Here is a 16136-nt window from a genome sequence, read left to right as displayed (position 1 = left end):
CTTGTGCTTTTAGAAACACTGTTCCAGATCCATTTTGTCCTTAAGTTAAGAAACAGATATTTGAATAATGGAAACTCTTTGATTCTTTGCTTCATAGCTGAGGGAAAAGCTGAAATCACATTCCTCTAAATCAAAGCTTGGTAAAGTGTTGAGTTCAGAATAAACATTCCTCGAAGTCTACAATAGACCATCACAGATGCAAACCAACTGTGTTCTCATGTGGTCCGCTACGTTATGAGTTCTGTTCCATACATACTCTTTCTTCCCTGTCTTCTTTCAGCAGCCCTGTTTAATTTTCCTCTCTGCTGCAGTCATTTCCTATCAACATGATTAGTCTGCTTTAGGAGTTAAACTGGAGACAGTTGTTTCTAAAATAGTGTAGGAATGAACATGGAAGGGAAAATGTAGGCAGATATAAATATTCACAGTTTACACAGTTTAATATGCTACTAGCATTATGAAGCTTTCCATACTGCCAACACATCCATTTTCCCAACTTTAATAATGCTTGCCTAAATAAAATTGGAATACTTCTGAATTGATTTTAGGGTTTTGGGGGGTGGTAAGCTTTGCTGGCAGAGTATAATCACGGTCAAAGCCAGATACTTTGAGAGCATCAGTTGAATTAGATTGGCCTTCCTTACCTTCAACTTGGCCAACTTTGAGACTATACACAAGTGCCCTTCAAAAACACTAACTTTGTTAATTAATAAAAAGCCCTTAAGTCCTCTGCCAAGAAACAGAAGGTTAAACATGCTCAGCAAAAACAGTGTGGATTTCACTACTTGTATTTTTCTACATTCATCTAACAGTTCCCCCTCCCATTACTGTTGAACAACTGATGCAATAGTGAGTAATAACAATTTGTTAGCTCTGTGGTATAAAGTGTGGAAACAAATATCTCTGAAATTGGTAACTCTATAGCACATGACGTGTCGCGATGTATCACGACTGTTTTTGCATTGCCGGAGCTGGGGTGGCGCAGCTGCCATATGATGCAACCACACACAGGCCGGCAGTTTGACACCCCTGCTCTGTAGTGATAATCCAGCAAGTTTGCATTTATAAGTCTGACTTTTTAAGGTCTGGCTACTACAGAGCCACAGCAATAACCTAATATTGAAAAGTCTTTCTTAAATGGACCAGGAAAGGCACAATTAAGAAAGTATTATGAGAGATCAAGGAAACAAGAACTGCATGATTTGATTAAGATATCTTTATTTAATGAAGTAAATACAGAATCTCAGAAACTCCAATAGGATTTTCCTAGCCTCCTTTATAGCAAGTTAATTTAGTTGGAGTTTCTTTGAAATGCTTTTTCCCAGATATTTCCACACCTGGCCTGAGCTACCATTTGTAAACGCCTTGAGGCAAACTGAACTGCCTATTTTCTCATAACATCATCACAACATTGCAAGCATACCAAAAGAAGGTGGAGCTTGTAGCTCCTTTCCTTATGTTGAGAAAAGTAACCAAGTCCTGTGGATGCCACTGATGGTAGTAAGAAAACACTCTTACAGAAATTGGAAACTTTATTATGAATGGAGGAGATCAAATAACTCTTTTGTCCAGTGAACAGAGCTGGAATTCTGAAGATGGACATTCTCACAAAAGGGTTGCCTTGTGGCCACTGCCAATGAACAAGCACACTTTAACAAAGAAGCCAATTTTGGCTTTGGCATATTTGAGTATATTATGTTGCACCATCCACTCTTTTTCTAACAATGTCTCTGGCAATGGAAAGGCATTATTGGAAATTCAATTTTAGGCCTGAGAATAGACTTGTGGGTGCCAATACAATGGCATGCACTTTACTTGCATTAACAAATATCTTGGTTTGTTCTTCTTAATTTATTCTATATCCTGCCTCTCGAACTGAACAGATGAGTTCAAAGTTACAGATGGACATGTTTATTGCCAGTATTCGATCTAACAGATGTGAACAAACTGGGCAGAAATAAACCCAACAGTTGTTTCCATTTTCTGAAAACAGAACAAAAAAAAATCTATCTAAAAAGAATTATTGCTGTTAAAAAAGCAGGTGAAGGTGAAATACAGATCAGAAGACAACAGCATCAATCCTTTAAAAAACGATGAACTCTACATCTGTTCTGGAATTATCATGGAAGGATAGAACTCCATTACTAGAGACTAAATAAACAGAAGAAATATAAATCAGTCTTATCGGTTTGCTTAAACAGATACGTATTTCTGTCTTCAGGTTGGAAAAATTTTCAGTCATTGGCAGCTCAGAACATCTGAAAAATAAGAAAGATTCACTGACTGTTTTGCTGGCAGAATCTTTAATCCAATGACCTCACAAGATGTGCTGAATTAATCAGTTAATGAGACAGAAGTATACACTTGAGAAGGGTGCTCACTATGCTCAGTATAGTGAGCGTATTTTGTTGGAGAAAAAAATAAAGGACAACATTGAAAAAGAGACAAGTTTGAAAGAGGTTCATAAACATTTTGTTTATGTTTATCTTTGCAAAGGAAAATTCAAGAGCAAAACCAAGGGGGGAAAAACTTTACCAAAATCCACGTTTGTTTTTTTAAAAATAATCTAAAACCAAACGGTATATGTAAAATTTGTTTTTAAAAGACAATACAATTTCCATATTTTTCACAACAAGGTGAAAGAATGTGCATGAAGGGGTACCATTTGTTTGGTAAAAGTTAAATGATCAAAAGATGCTACTGTTAAATTGAGGAGACCCAGAGCATGTCTACTCTGTCAGCTCCTGCTGGCCAGGCAGAAACTACAGGAGAGAAGGGCTCCCTCAGATAATGGGACTCCGTCCTGCGTAGGGTTTTATAAGCGATAACCGGCACCTTGATTGTACCTGGAAACATACTGGTAGCCAGTGCAGCTCACGAAAACAGGGATATCATATTAACATATCAAGACAGAGCTGCCACTGCTTGCGCCATTGCACTCTGGATCAGCTGAAGCTCCAAGGGGTCTTTTCGGGCTGCCCCATATAAAGAGCATTATACCCCTCAAATAGAAGACTATCTTTTGTCCATCTCCGCTCCTTTTGATATAGCTGCAAGAATCTATTGAGTCAAGAGCACCCCACACTTTTGCTTCTTTGTGTTCCCACCACACTGTTTATGTGAGTTAAATCGTCATCATCATAGCCATTGTCTCTCCACTGCAGGATAAAGGCCTCTTCCCCATGTTTCCAATCAATACAGTCCTGAGCTTTCTTTTGCCATTTGGGCCCACAATGCTTGCTGATATTGATGTTTTAGGTCTCTTTCATGGACGCTTTTTATTAAGTGGAACCCATTCTATGACTGCCTTGGTCTGCCTGCCATCAGTTCTTCTTGCTATGTGACCGGCCCATTTCCATTTCAATTCTTTTACTCTCTCAATGATATTGTATACTTTCGTTTGTTCTCTAATCCATGTGCAGGTCTTTCTATCTTGTCTTGTAATGCCGAGCATGTATCTATCCATGGCTCTCTGCACCACTCTTAGCTTTGTATTGTGAGGTCCATGTTTCACTGGTATATGTTAGAGCAGGTAGCACACACTGATATAAAACTTTTCTCTCCAGGCATAAAGGGAGATTGTTCTTGAAAATTATGCTTAGCTTGCTGAATGCCTACCAACCACATTTAACATGCCGTTCAATTTCCTTTATTGTATCACCTTCCATTGAGATCTGTTGGCCAAGGTATATGTAGTGGTCTACTGTGTCTAGTTCTTTACCAGATATAAACTTTTTCTTTGGTGAATTTATTAAACATAACCTGGCTATATTTCAGGTTTATTTTTAAGCCAAATGGTTCTCCTGCTTTGTGCACTCTTGTATATGTCTTTGTAGCTGTTCTGGGTCTTTTGAGAAGAGAACAACATCATCTGCAAATCTTAAGTGATTTAAATAGGCTCTGATTTTTATTTGCTAATAGACTTTCAATTTGATATTACTGAATAGTTAGCATTTTGCTCCATTTTCAAGTTTTTTCTTCATTTAAAAATGAAACAAAATGATTGAGAATAAAATATAATCCTATCTTGAAATACATTGTGGCTAGATAGTTCAGATTTCCCACGTTTAACTGAGGTTTTGCACTATGGAATTCACCTTGTTCTTCCTGGAGACCAAAACAAGAGTTAATGCTATATTTGACTTGCCATTAACTTCAGCTCTTTCAGAGCTCCACCCTATTCAAGATTGAAGAATAACCTTTTTATTGCCTTCTGTCAAGACCGGGTCCCTGTTTTATTTTACCAACTGCTACCAAATAATCACATATCACAATCCTTCAATGTCTTTTCTGAATCCATCATCACAGTATTTTGCAAGGCTAAACATGCTGACAGCAACCAACCTCTCAGATAAAATTTATATTGTTCCCAAAACTACTTGGGAACATGTGCTTCTTGGGTTGAAAGAGCACAAAAGTAACTGAAACCCTATTTATTTTATTTATTTATTAATGGGACTTATATCCCGCCCTATCTCCCGAGGGACTCAGGGCGGCTTTTGCCCTTCACAAACTCTTCCTTCTGGCAAAATTAGCCGAGGTTGATGGAAATTGAAGCCAGAATGTTCAAATGGCACCAAGTTTCTTACCTCTGATCTCAAATTCTTCAGCACACTAAAAGTCCTAAAATTTTGGTAAGCATGTAGGTTCATACACATCCAGTTAAAGTACACACAAATCCAATGTATTCCTGAGTCAAATTAGAGCAGCCTTCTATAGCCCATTTGGTTTCAGATGTGTGAACTACAATTCTCATCATACATAACCAACACTCTTTCTTGTTGCTGGCCAGGCGACAAGCAAGATAGGGAAGATTCTGGAAAGCACTGAGGTGAACCATGATGGAATTGGAGATGGCCTTCAGATTTCCCTTCCTTCCAGTTCTTTTATAAGCAATGACAGATTATTTCAGCTTGATTACTGGATCACTGCAGTATTCCAGATTAAGGTTAAGAGTGATATTGTGGAAAATAACTGGAAGTAGAGAGGAAATTTAAAAATAAAAATATATATGCTTTTAGTATTATCATGTAAGAGCCTTGGTGGAGCAGTGGGCTAATGCCTCCTTAAGTAACACCAGCTGCCTGCAATTAGTGCAGGTTCGAGTCCCACCAGGCTCAAGGTTGACTCAGCCTTCCATCCTTCTGAGGTAGGTAAAATGAGGACCCAGATTGTTGGGGGCAATAAGCTGACTTTGTCAAAATGCCGCTTGGGGTGTGTGTGAAAGCCCTAATAAGCAGGCATATACATAGAATGAAGGCTACTGCTAAGCTTGTAAGCCGCCTTGAGTCTTCGGAGAAGGGCGGGATATAAATGGAATTAAAATAAAAAAATGTAATCATATTTTATAATTATCATTTTGTAATCAATTGCCTGAGTAGATGCTTTGAATATATGGGGGAAAATACAAGCCTCAAGTGGAGGGAGGGGGAGAACAGGAGTTACCATGGGGCCCAGTGTGAGTCACCATCTAGGAATTGTTTTTAAGTACCTTCTGGTGCCTGGTACCCCTACTTGATCCGAGAGGCGTAGAAGATGGGAGACATCTCTCCTTTAGAATTGATAAGCATGTACATATATGGTCTGAGTAAACAGGATAGTAGGGGAGGGACCTTATTAGTATAATGTAAGCAAACAGGGGCAGAGATAATCTATTCTGTTTAGGCGCTTCTGATAGATTGTAACCTCCAAAGCCTAAGACAATGGGGCCATGGGGGAGGGAATGGGGCATCGCGATAGGATGTATAATAATATGTGATTTTGGAATTTGGGGTGTGGTTCAGTGCTTGGCTACATTGCATTGTTGCCTTCCTGAATCCATCACGCTTTGCAAACCTGCATTGTTGCCTTCCTGAATCCATCACGCTTTGGAAACCGTTAGTTTTTAGACTTTGTTGTGAAGTCTAATAAACTTCTATTTGCAACTCAAAGAGAGTGGATTTCAATTTGTGACTATTGTTGTGTCTAACAATATCTATCTGATAAAAGTATACCTGGCCTTGATTGTTCAATGGCAATAGGGATTCCAAGAATTATAACAGATAAATAGTCTTAAATATCCCTTGGAATGTCTTGCACATGTATTATTTCCAGGTTCCAACTCTAGGGCAAATTATCAACCTTCTATGCCCACCACTGACTCTTCCTTCAGTGTATCCTCTTTTGGTAGTGTACTGTACTAAATACAAAGAGATAACACTATCAACATATAGATGCAACAATTAATCCTACTTATACTGAAACCAAGGGACGTGGTGGCTCAGTGGGTTAGGACGCTGAGCTTGACGATAAGAAGGTCGGCAGTTTGGCGGGTCAAATCCCAAGTGCCGCGTAACAGAGTGAGCGCCTGTTACTTGTCCCAGCTTCTGCCAACCTAGCAGTTTGAAAGCATGTAAAAATGCAAGTAGAAAAATAGGGACCACTACGGTGGGAAGGTAACAGCGTTCCGTGCACCTTTGGCTTCTAGTCATGCCAGCCACATGACCACGGAGACGTCCTCGGACAAGTGCTGGCTCTTCGGCTTTGAAACGGAGATGAACACCGGCCCCTAGAGTTGGAAACGACTAGCACGCATGTGCGGGGGAACCTTTACCTTTACCTTTATACTGAAACCACCAACTGTAAGAGAGACTTCTAATTCCAGGTTTTTTTAAAGCAATAAAGTAACAAGAGGCTACTTTTGTACAGGGCTAAAGAATGATCTGTTTAACAATTCTCACGGTTCTTCAACACTCACAAACATTCCATCATTAAGCTGCCCCTACCCCAAATCTTATCAGAACAGAAGCTTAGATACAGGTGGTCTTTGTTTAATGACCACAGTGTGTTCTGACAACTTGGTTGTTAAGCGAAGTGGTCCTCAAATGGAAATCATGTGACCACAACAACTATGCTTACAGTTTTAGTTCAGATTTCCTTTCCTTCACAGCTTCAGAAGGATATAATCCCCAAACAGCTAAGTCAATCCAAACAGCAGGGAGTTTCTGGAACCTGACTCACAAGGAAGCAGGGAAAAGGGAAAAAAATCTGATAACCCTTTTTCCTGCCATGCTTGGGAATGCTAACCCTGGCAATGGGATAATTAGCAAGAAGGAAATTAAAGTTTTGTTTTTACATTTATTGGAGAAGGGATTACAAGAGAGTAACCAATGAAGAATAAATACAAGAAAAGTTCGGCGCTGGCACCCGCCGTTTGCCTAGCATGCTCAAGGCTCCCAGCTGCATAAGAGGCAAACAAAAGCTTTTAGCATGAAACTGGGACATTTCAATGTCAGCCATATGAGTACCGGAGGGTTCTAATCAACTAATTCAGACCTGAGTTTATTAACTTCCTGTTAGCACTTTTTAGAGACTGGCTGTGCTGCAGAGAAAAGCTCAGCAATAGACAGCTTGTTCAAGCAATCTTTCTGCTCTTTTGAGGGGGGAAAATAAATAAATAAAAAAAGTCAGGCACAGTCACATGTACTAACTGATCATAATGACAAACATGTGATTCAGAGAGAGACAGGCTGTGAAGATTGTAAATGTGAGCACTGGTAGCTTTCTTTCATCACTGCTGTAACTATTCACAGTTGCTGTCAGAGGCAATCAGTAAACAAAGGCTGCGTGTACTTCCTTTCACAATAAACGTTTTGGGAAAGGCAGTTCTGAGTTGGACAAGAAACAGTGGAAAATTGAAAACTGAATCAGGTTCCAGTCTCAGCTTGAGCAGTTTGCTAGGTTTTCACTCAACAGAATTCCACATGAATGGACTTTTAAGCCTCCCTGAAATCGAGCAAATTGTACATAGATCAGATATTACTCTTTAGCATTTAAATAGTAAGAGAGTTGTAACAAAGATAAGAAACCAAAGTATTCCAGAAAATGGGAGATATCTGGCCACATGAAAGGCAGCTGCGGAGACACGCAGCATGCTCTGCCATAGTTTACAGAACAATCTAAGTGGCTTGGCTCATACCACATGCTGAACCACAATTAGTTATTTATAAACCACAGTCTCTGGGTTGACAGATAGGCTACCCAAACCAGATAGATCGCACTGATGCTTAGCTTAATCAGTAAACTCAATTTATTAGGTCTGGCTTCAGAAAATGTTATTTGGAAAACAATGGAGAATTCAGTTAAAACAGACAAGTTTTATATTCTAAAAGACTGGTCTTTTGTTTTAAAGGCTAACCTCGTAAAATGCCAATAGCTTCTATCACTGCTTGACATTAAGTTAAAATATTTCAATAAAAGAGAAACAACAAGCCATTTGAAAATGTATTAATTTAATCAACTTATGGAGAACATTTAGGACCATTTTATTAATAAGCAACTATAATGTCAACATTGTAACAGTAGTTGTGCAATTAACTTATCAATATATGATCAACATGTTCTACATAATTAGCAGAAAACTCAGTTTCATTAGCTAGTAGTATAGTGGATTAACTTTATTTGATATGCAGTCCCAAAATGTTAGGTTAAATATACCTATGGATGTGCTTTTACTTTTTTTCATTGGAACCCCATTGGAGGCTTCAATCTGAATCAAAAATGTTGGCTGAAACCACCCCCACTGCTCTTCTCCCATTTATGCCATGATCCAGACCCAAATTAATCACCCTACTGCTACATAAAAAACCACACAAGGCAAATACAGAGATACATTTAACGTAACAATTTAGTCCCCAAAACAACAGGCACTCTTAGTGTAAAATGACTGCTAAATAAGTCTTTCTAAACTGAAAACCACAGAAATCCATTCTTCTTCTTAGATTCAACGTAACTTTCTGAAATGGTACACAAACATGTTCCACTGAAAGATGTAAACGCCAATACTCCATTTTACAAAGTTGAATTTCAAGCCCTCTCCTGCACATCTTAAGAAAACCAGGTCTCACCAATTATATTCCAGGCACAAAAGGTTGATTCCCTCTTCTCCATCTTTTGTTACTTGTTCTTAACAATCTACTTTTAAAAGGCCTCTCCATTTGCCTCATTATATGGGGGAATCAGTTTGATCCAAGGTCCTTCATCTGTGTGGGACGTGGTTGCCTAATCCTTTGCGTTTCATTACTCACCATGAACTGGAAGCACACTAAACTGAGGTCAACTGTGACTTAAAACTTATTCTATCAGGGTGGCACTGCAAACATTTTAACTAATATAAAGCTGATCCTGTAAAACTGATGTTAAAGGCAGAATCCCTCAAAGATTGCTTAGGGCGTATCAAATTGGGTTTTTCCTTGCAATTTTCATAACTTCATTTATGCTGAAACCTACCAGAGACGTGCTGTGCAGCCTACCACAGGGCCTACATAGAGTCCTCACTGAGAGTGTCTGGGAAAAAAACTTTTTTTATTATTTTACAAATAATAGGCTAGGACCAGTCTGAAAGCAACAAGGCACTTTTCCAAGCTCACTCATCCTCTCCATGAGCAGTCCTGAGTAGTTATCGCATCGTAAAAAGTTTGTCCAGCATCTAGTCTTATTTAAAACATGTTCATTATTTTGTAAGGGCACCTGCTGGGAAGAGCTCATGTTATGACTAGACCAGGGGTAGGCAACCTTGGCTCTTTTATGACTCGTGGACTTCAACTCCCAGAATTCCTGAGCCAGCCATGCTCTGCCATAGTTTATTTTATAGTTGGCTGGCTCAGGAATTCTGGGAGTTGAAGTCCACGAGTCATAAAAGAGCCAAAGTTGCCTACCCCTGGACCAGACCCTCAAAATCACAGGCAACATACATGCTTCTGTTTCATCTCCAGCAGTTTTGCTCCATGGTGGAAGAGGTTTCTAAGCTTTCCGACCCCCTTGGCTTCTGCACGGTTGTGTACATTTGGATGTCTGGTGAAAAGTACTGCAACTTCATCAATAAATAATTTTGAGTCTATGAGTATTGGATTCTCATGAAAGGGCAGCAAGGTGTTACAATGCAGCAGTAGAGAAAAATTAAATATGCCATATGCTTTCACAGGTCTGTTAGTATGCCATGAAAAGATAAGCAACAGCTTTTTTTTAATTTGGTGTATTTCTGATTTTTTAATGGACGTCACTTTTCAAAATTAGCATTCAGCTAGTGTGTATTTTACAAGTAACTCTTGCTAATACTCCAAATGATTTAACAATTAAAAAAGCTTTAGCAAAATAGGCATAAGTAAAGCAATTTACATTGTTCAGTTATCTGCATCGTGTCTTTCTCCAAAAGCCTGTCCACCTTGTGACTTCACAATTACTTTGATAGGACTGTACCCACATGACACAAGATTATACTTCATGATTTGAACACTCCTTTTTATCTATAATGATATGGAACATATCTGCAAAGTATATAATTCTGTGCAACCTAAGGAAAGAGAAGATTAAGAAAGTCCTACCAGTAAAATAAACTAATTGAGCACCTTAAATGAGACTAGAAATTTTGGGGGATAAATTTGGTCACAAGAGAAGACAACCAGGAAATTAAGCTTCTGCTTTAATTCTATTAAAAAAGCAACTGTATTCCCTGTAACACACATTTGGTTTATATTTGGTACTCTATAAAACCAAAATCCAAATCCTTAGTGTATCCCTGTTTGAGTAAGAAACTAAACTAGTAATGGTAAGGATATCTTAACCTAACTCAGAAGTAAAAATTAATGCACATATGTGACAGTCTTTAACTGGAATCCACCTAAGATTCCACCTGCTGATGAACAGTTTTGTACTTCCCTTCTGTATAGCCCCGTGCGTCTTCATTAGAGTCTATTCTAAAGAATTGGGACTTTAATGAGATGGAGTCACAGAGTATTTGAGCACCTCTCTCTTTGGCTGACAAAATCTTACTGATACCAACGGGCAACTAGATTGAATGATCCAAACAGCCAATCTCTGCTGAATACAATTTTATTTCTGTGGATTAAATTTAGGAATGGCTGCCTATTTTGTAACCATGGTCAGGAGCCATCAGTATTACAGTATACTAATGTATAGATGCCTATTTTAGAAGTATTTGCTACAGTAAAGCAATCTTTAAGTTTTGAACGTGTTGATTTTTGTCTTGGAGCAGATAACACTCCTGTTTCTGAGTTTAGCTACATAGTTTGCTAAATTCGTATGTTAAACTTCAATTTTGTTATCAAAGCAAAATAAAACCTAAAAAAAAATGTTTCAGGTACTTTTGTTCATATAAGCCTCTTTATAATGAAACTGATTAAATCTCCTTATTTTACAATGGATTTGTAACAGGTGAACAGCTTAGTTCCAACTAAGTCAGCTTGATTTAGGCATTCTTAATAAGAACAACAAACTCTAGGTAGTGGCTCTTGGATTACCGTAAAATAATATCCCTTCCCTCAACTTTTCTGCCAAAAAAAATGTTTCCTCAGGAGATTCTATTCTATCATTGACAGAATAAAATTGTAGACCCATTGCATTAACTATCCTGTGAAATATTGCATTATATATTTAATTTAAATGCTCACGGATACTTTTAGAAGGTTGGTATTTTGTGTTTGTAGGTAAAACCATTTAAACATTGCTTTGAAATTTCATTTTTCCCCCTATGGGAGGATTAAAATAGCACTATTTTTATTCTTAGGAAAAGTTGCTCTCTAAAACAAATGAAGACTGACTGTGAAGCTTGACATTTTATGTAACAATGAATTCCATTATTAAGAAAGAAAGGTTTGCTTTTCTGATTCTGTAAGGTTGATAGAGGATTTAAAAACATTTAATTTCTTAAAATAGTATCAGAGTGGAAAGCATGTTTGTCTCCTATCCAAAAAAACACAACCTTTTTTCCCCCCCAATTGCAGCTGGGCATTGCTTCTATCTGCTTTAACTAAGTCAATAGAAAATTGTATTTCAGTTAAATATATTCCTATTTTTCATCGGCTTCCCAAAGTGCTTTTCTATCAAGAAAGTCTCCAATCACATCAGGGACACTCTTGAACATTTCAGCACCTACACCAGGAAAGCCATCCAAATGGGTTGTCAACTGAATGGATCTACCTATAGTCTGAACTGCTTGCGTGTGAACAGTCTTCTCTCTGCAGTTGAAAGAAGCTATAAAATTTGCAGGGAAGGAAAAGCTTCTGAAACTAATTCCATGCTATTTTGGGATACTGGGAAAACTATGAGAGTCAAACATTATTCTTTCCGGTACTTCGGTGTGGAGAGTAACAAGGTTATAAAAGGTTTCCATTCCCAAATATGTTATTGGGATCCACAAATTGTTTGATGGATTTCAGCATCCCGAAGCCAACGTCAGATACACATTCTTTCAGCCAGTGTTTTCGTAACTTGCCCACTAGAAGGAAAAAAAACAACAAAAAGTGTCTTTAATATTCACCATAATTAATCTTATGGCCATGAATGAACAAACACTGGGTGATAAATGCTTTTATTCAAAAATGAGAAATGTTTTGCTTTATTTGATTTATTGAGCCCACCAGACTATCAAGCTCATTAAGTTCAATGTATTCCCAAAGGAAACCTGGATTCCAGACTGCCTTTTCTCTTTACAAAGTATGATCAAGTTTAGGCAAAGATGATGTCTTGCATTTAATATAATTAAACTGAAGCAGCATATATTTACATGTGAGTAGAGATTCCGTACTCTGTTTTAAACAAACAATGCCCAGGCTATAATGAACTAGACAAAGTTATTTTATGAAAAACACTCAGGTTATCAAATAAACAAGAAAACACAATTCTCAAAAGTAGGATGACAGATTTTGGCTGTAGTTCTATCTGTATCTATATTTAGGAGTAAACTTCCTCTGAACCCAGTCAAATACTTCATTTGACCAAGTATGAATTTGTGTCCAGTACAGAAATTCTTAAGTATACATGCAAAGCAATAGAATCATAATACCAATAAAATGGGGAGTAAAGAAAATAATGATAAATAATAATACTACAGCCACACTACATGGTTAATAGACATTAGGCATTGTTTAACCTACATTTAAGTACTACATATGCATCCAAGACAATTGACAGCTGTTACTATCTTTACATAACTTTGGGGGGGGGAAGAGAGGGAGGAGCTTCAAGCCAGTCTTTACTCCTAGTGACAAGTCCCTGTAATTTTTTTGGCAACATTTTTGGAAATGGCTTGCCCTTGCTTTCTTCTTAAAAGTTGAATGGCCCAAAGTCACCCAGCTGGCCTTGTGCCTTTAACTACTACCCCAAGCTGGTTTCCTTGCACAAGTTAGAAAATTATAAATATGAATATAAACTTAATGAGAGCTTATAACACACAGTCATAAAAACTACAGTTCTTTTCAATGAAATCCACTTTGTCGTCAAGCAAGGGTTATAACATCAGCTAATCCTTCATTGAATACATTGAAGCAGGTGCTGAATACAAGCATGAGTTTAAACCAAACGTTTGATGTATTTGCATGAAAAAAACAACTCACAACCAATGCCTCTTGTCTTGGCTACATTAGGTGCCTCCCTCCCCCCCCCCAACTAAACCTAGGATGTCCACCCTTGAGGTAGCTGGTTAAATTGCCTCAGGGATAATGAACGATACGAACACCAACTGAGAACACAGTATTATTGTTTCTTTTCCCTGCCAATGATCAGCCTGTCACCAAGCTCTCTGGGGGGGGGGGAAAGCAAGGCTGACCAGGAGCGCGTTCTCAGCCACCTATGTGCCAATCAGAGCTAAAGAGACAATGGATAGTCTTAGCCACTATACTCCATTATCTGTAATATTGTTTAAGTGAATGTATCCTGTGGATATAGATGTAATTGTCCAAAAAAAAGAGTGAAAACAACTGGTCCAACAAGCTGGAGCACATTAAAGCCACAGCGGGATGTCCAACAGCGAGCAGGCCTGTCTTTTCCCCACCTCCACAATAATGTGACTCCACGAGGGACTGAACTGATGTCTGAGCAGCTACCAAACAGCCACTGCATATTTAATGGAGTTGCTCACCGTAGTGCTGGAAAACAGAAGGTGCTTGGACTGCATCATTAGTTCTGTCACTAGGATAATTTACACATCTATCTTGTCACATTTTCTATGCTTTATACTTTTACAATAATAAATCTAACGTACATTTGATTAGCGAACCGGAAAGTAAAAAAAACAAAACAAAACAAAAACTGCGCAGCGCACACCGGTGGTCTTTTATGAACATATTTGGTAAAGAAATTAACCCATTTGTAGCACAAAGTTGCAAACCCTGAATGTCAATTTCACTGTGTTAGAAGCACCAGAGTTGCTTTTTTGCAAGTGTGACAAGTCAAGGTGTCACTTAAAAAAAAAGATAAATTTACTTTGCTTGGAAAATATAGAAGCATTTGTCAGATAAAATAACAGGTGCACCACCTGACTACATCATCATCATCATAGTAATAATAATAATAAAGTTGGAAGGGACCTTGGAGGTCATCTAGTCCAACCCCCTGCTCAGGCAGAAAACTGTATACCAGACATGTCAAATTTGCGACGTCATGTGATGTTGCGCGACGTATCGGAACTTGTTTTGAAAGCCTTTTAATTACTTATTTTTATTTCAAGTGATTGTTTTATTAATCTAGGCTAAAAGATGCTACTGTATCTCAAGATGCTTATTCTAACACATTTGGCATATTATAGTGGACTGTTAATTTTAAATATCACGGACAGACCTAATCTGAGTGTTAACTACCACACTATAATACACAGACACACACATGGAAGCAAATGGCAACAGTGACCAGCCCATCAATACCGAATAGACTTATCAAGTGCAAATTCTCCACTTCTCACGATTCCTCCTCTGCATTTCCAATACTACTGGCAATTGAGAGGTAAACATAATGGAAGGGAATTCAAGAGAAGTTGGAAATCTCTTCTAATCTCTCAGCAAATTTTGTCTTCAAAATACAATGCTTTCCTGCAGAGTGGAAATGTTTTTTTTCCTGGTTTCAAATTATTCTTAGCTAACATTAAATGATATATTTATACAAAAAATAAATACTGAGAAGAAAGCAACAAAGGTATTTGCAAAGAGCAACTATTTCTCAGGAGTCAAATTTCTTAAGATTTTATTTTTCTATTTTCCCCCCAGAAAAGGGACTGTTAGGAGTAAACACTTTCTGGTATAAAGTGACCGGTTCTTTCTACAAAAACAGTTAAGTGCTATGAAGATCAAGTTAAATATGCTATATATTCCTTACAGCCTCAAGTCCCAGACTACATCTGTTTTCTTTGATACACAAAACCAGAGTTAAAATAGCTCCATTTATCACAAGATGATTGTGGTAGGCAGACAAACCAGGCTGTCTGTTTCAGGATAGTGAAAGCAACTGTTATTAATCACAATTATAGGGCAAACTCTGAAGAGAAATTGCATCAATGTTCTCCCTTCCACATGCAGGAACAAAAAGAAACACTAAGAATGTCATGGTTAAGGCCTGAAGGTCAGTAAATAATAATAAACAAGGATACTATCAGTTTAATCCCAAATCATAAATTGCAGCTCAGAATAAGTATTAGAAGTCACTGTGGGAATTTAACACATGGTAATTGATAGAACTACTACAGAAATGCCTGTTTGCAAAATTGAAAAAAAATATCAAAGTTTATTTGTATGTTCTGCCAGTGAGCCATGTATTAATCCCAGACTCAAAGAAAATATGAAGAAGCCATAATTCTTTGGCCAAAATTTTAAGGCTTAGCTTCTATATCTACTGCATATAACATTCTTTTGTTAAACTTGTCTCCAACTATATCCTTAGTTTTAGAATAGGCAATAAGCATAAGTAGAACATGAGTTACAGAAATTTATTTATTTATTTTATTTTAATTCCATTTATATCCCGCCCTTCTCCGAAGACTCAGGGCGGCTTACAAGCTTAGCAGTAGCCTTCATTCTATGTATATGCCTGCTTGTTAGGGCTTTCACACACCCCCCCCCCAAGCGGCATTATTACAAAGTCAGCTTATTGCCCCCAACAATCTGGGTCCTCATTTTACCTACCTCAGAAGGATGGAAGGCTGAGTCAACCTTGAAATACTAAAGCCTTTGTTAGCTGCTAAATTTTTGCTTAAATAATGAATTCATTTAGTTTAACTCATGGACAGGCAACTTAGTACTATGGAGATCTGATGCTATAATCTCTTTCAACTGGTCAGGGAAAGAGAAATGAAAGCCCAAATAATTTGTAGG

At 37.8% G+C, this 16136-nt stretch overlaps 1 protein-coding gene across 2 annotated transcripts in view; it reads right to left on the bottom strand.

The window, feature by feature from the left end:
* Positions 1-8261: 8261 nt before the first annotated feature.
* AGPS (alkylglycerone phosphate synthase) overlaps positions 8262-16136 on the bottom strand; it is a 78045-nt gene continuing 70170 nt past the window's right edge. The window contains exon 20 of one of the 2 annotated variants that reach the window (XM_081315215.1): positions 8262-12274. In XM_081315215.1, coding sequence (XP_081171341.1) covers positions 12153-12274 — 122 coding nt within the window. In that variant the 3' untranslated portion in view covers positions 8262-12152. The remainder of the gene's footprint in view (positions 12275-16136) is intronic. The other variant, XM_081315216.1, reaches the window with a different exon arrangement.

This window comes from Vipera berus (assembly GCF_964194415.1).
Source record: "Vipera berus genome assembly, chromosome: 1".
Classification (NCBI taxonomy): domain Eukaryota; kingdom Metazoa; phylum Chordata; class Lepidosauria; order Squamata; family Viperidae; genus Vipera; species Vipera berus.
Note: the sequence above shows the minus strand (reverse complement) of the source record. Positions and strands in the feature narration are given on the sequence as shown.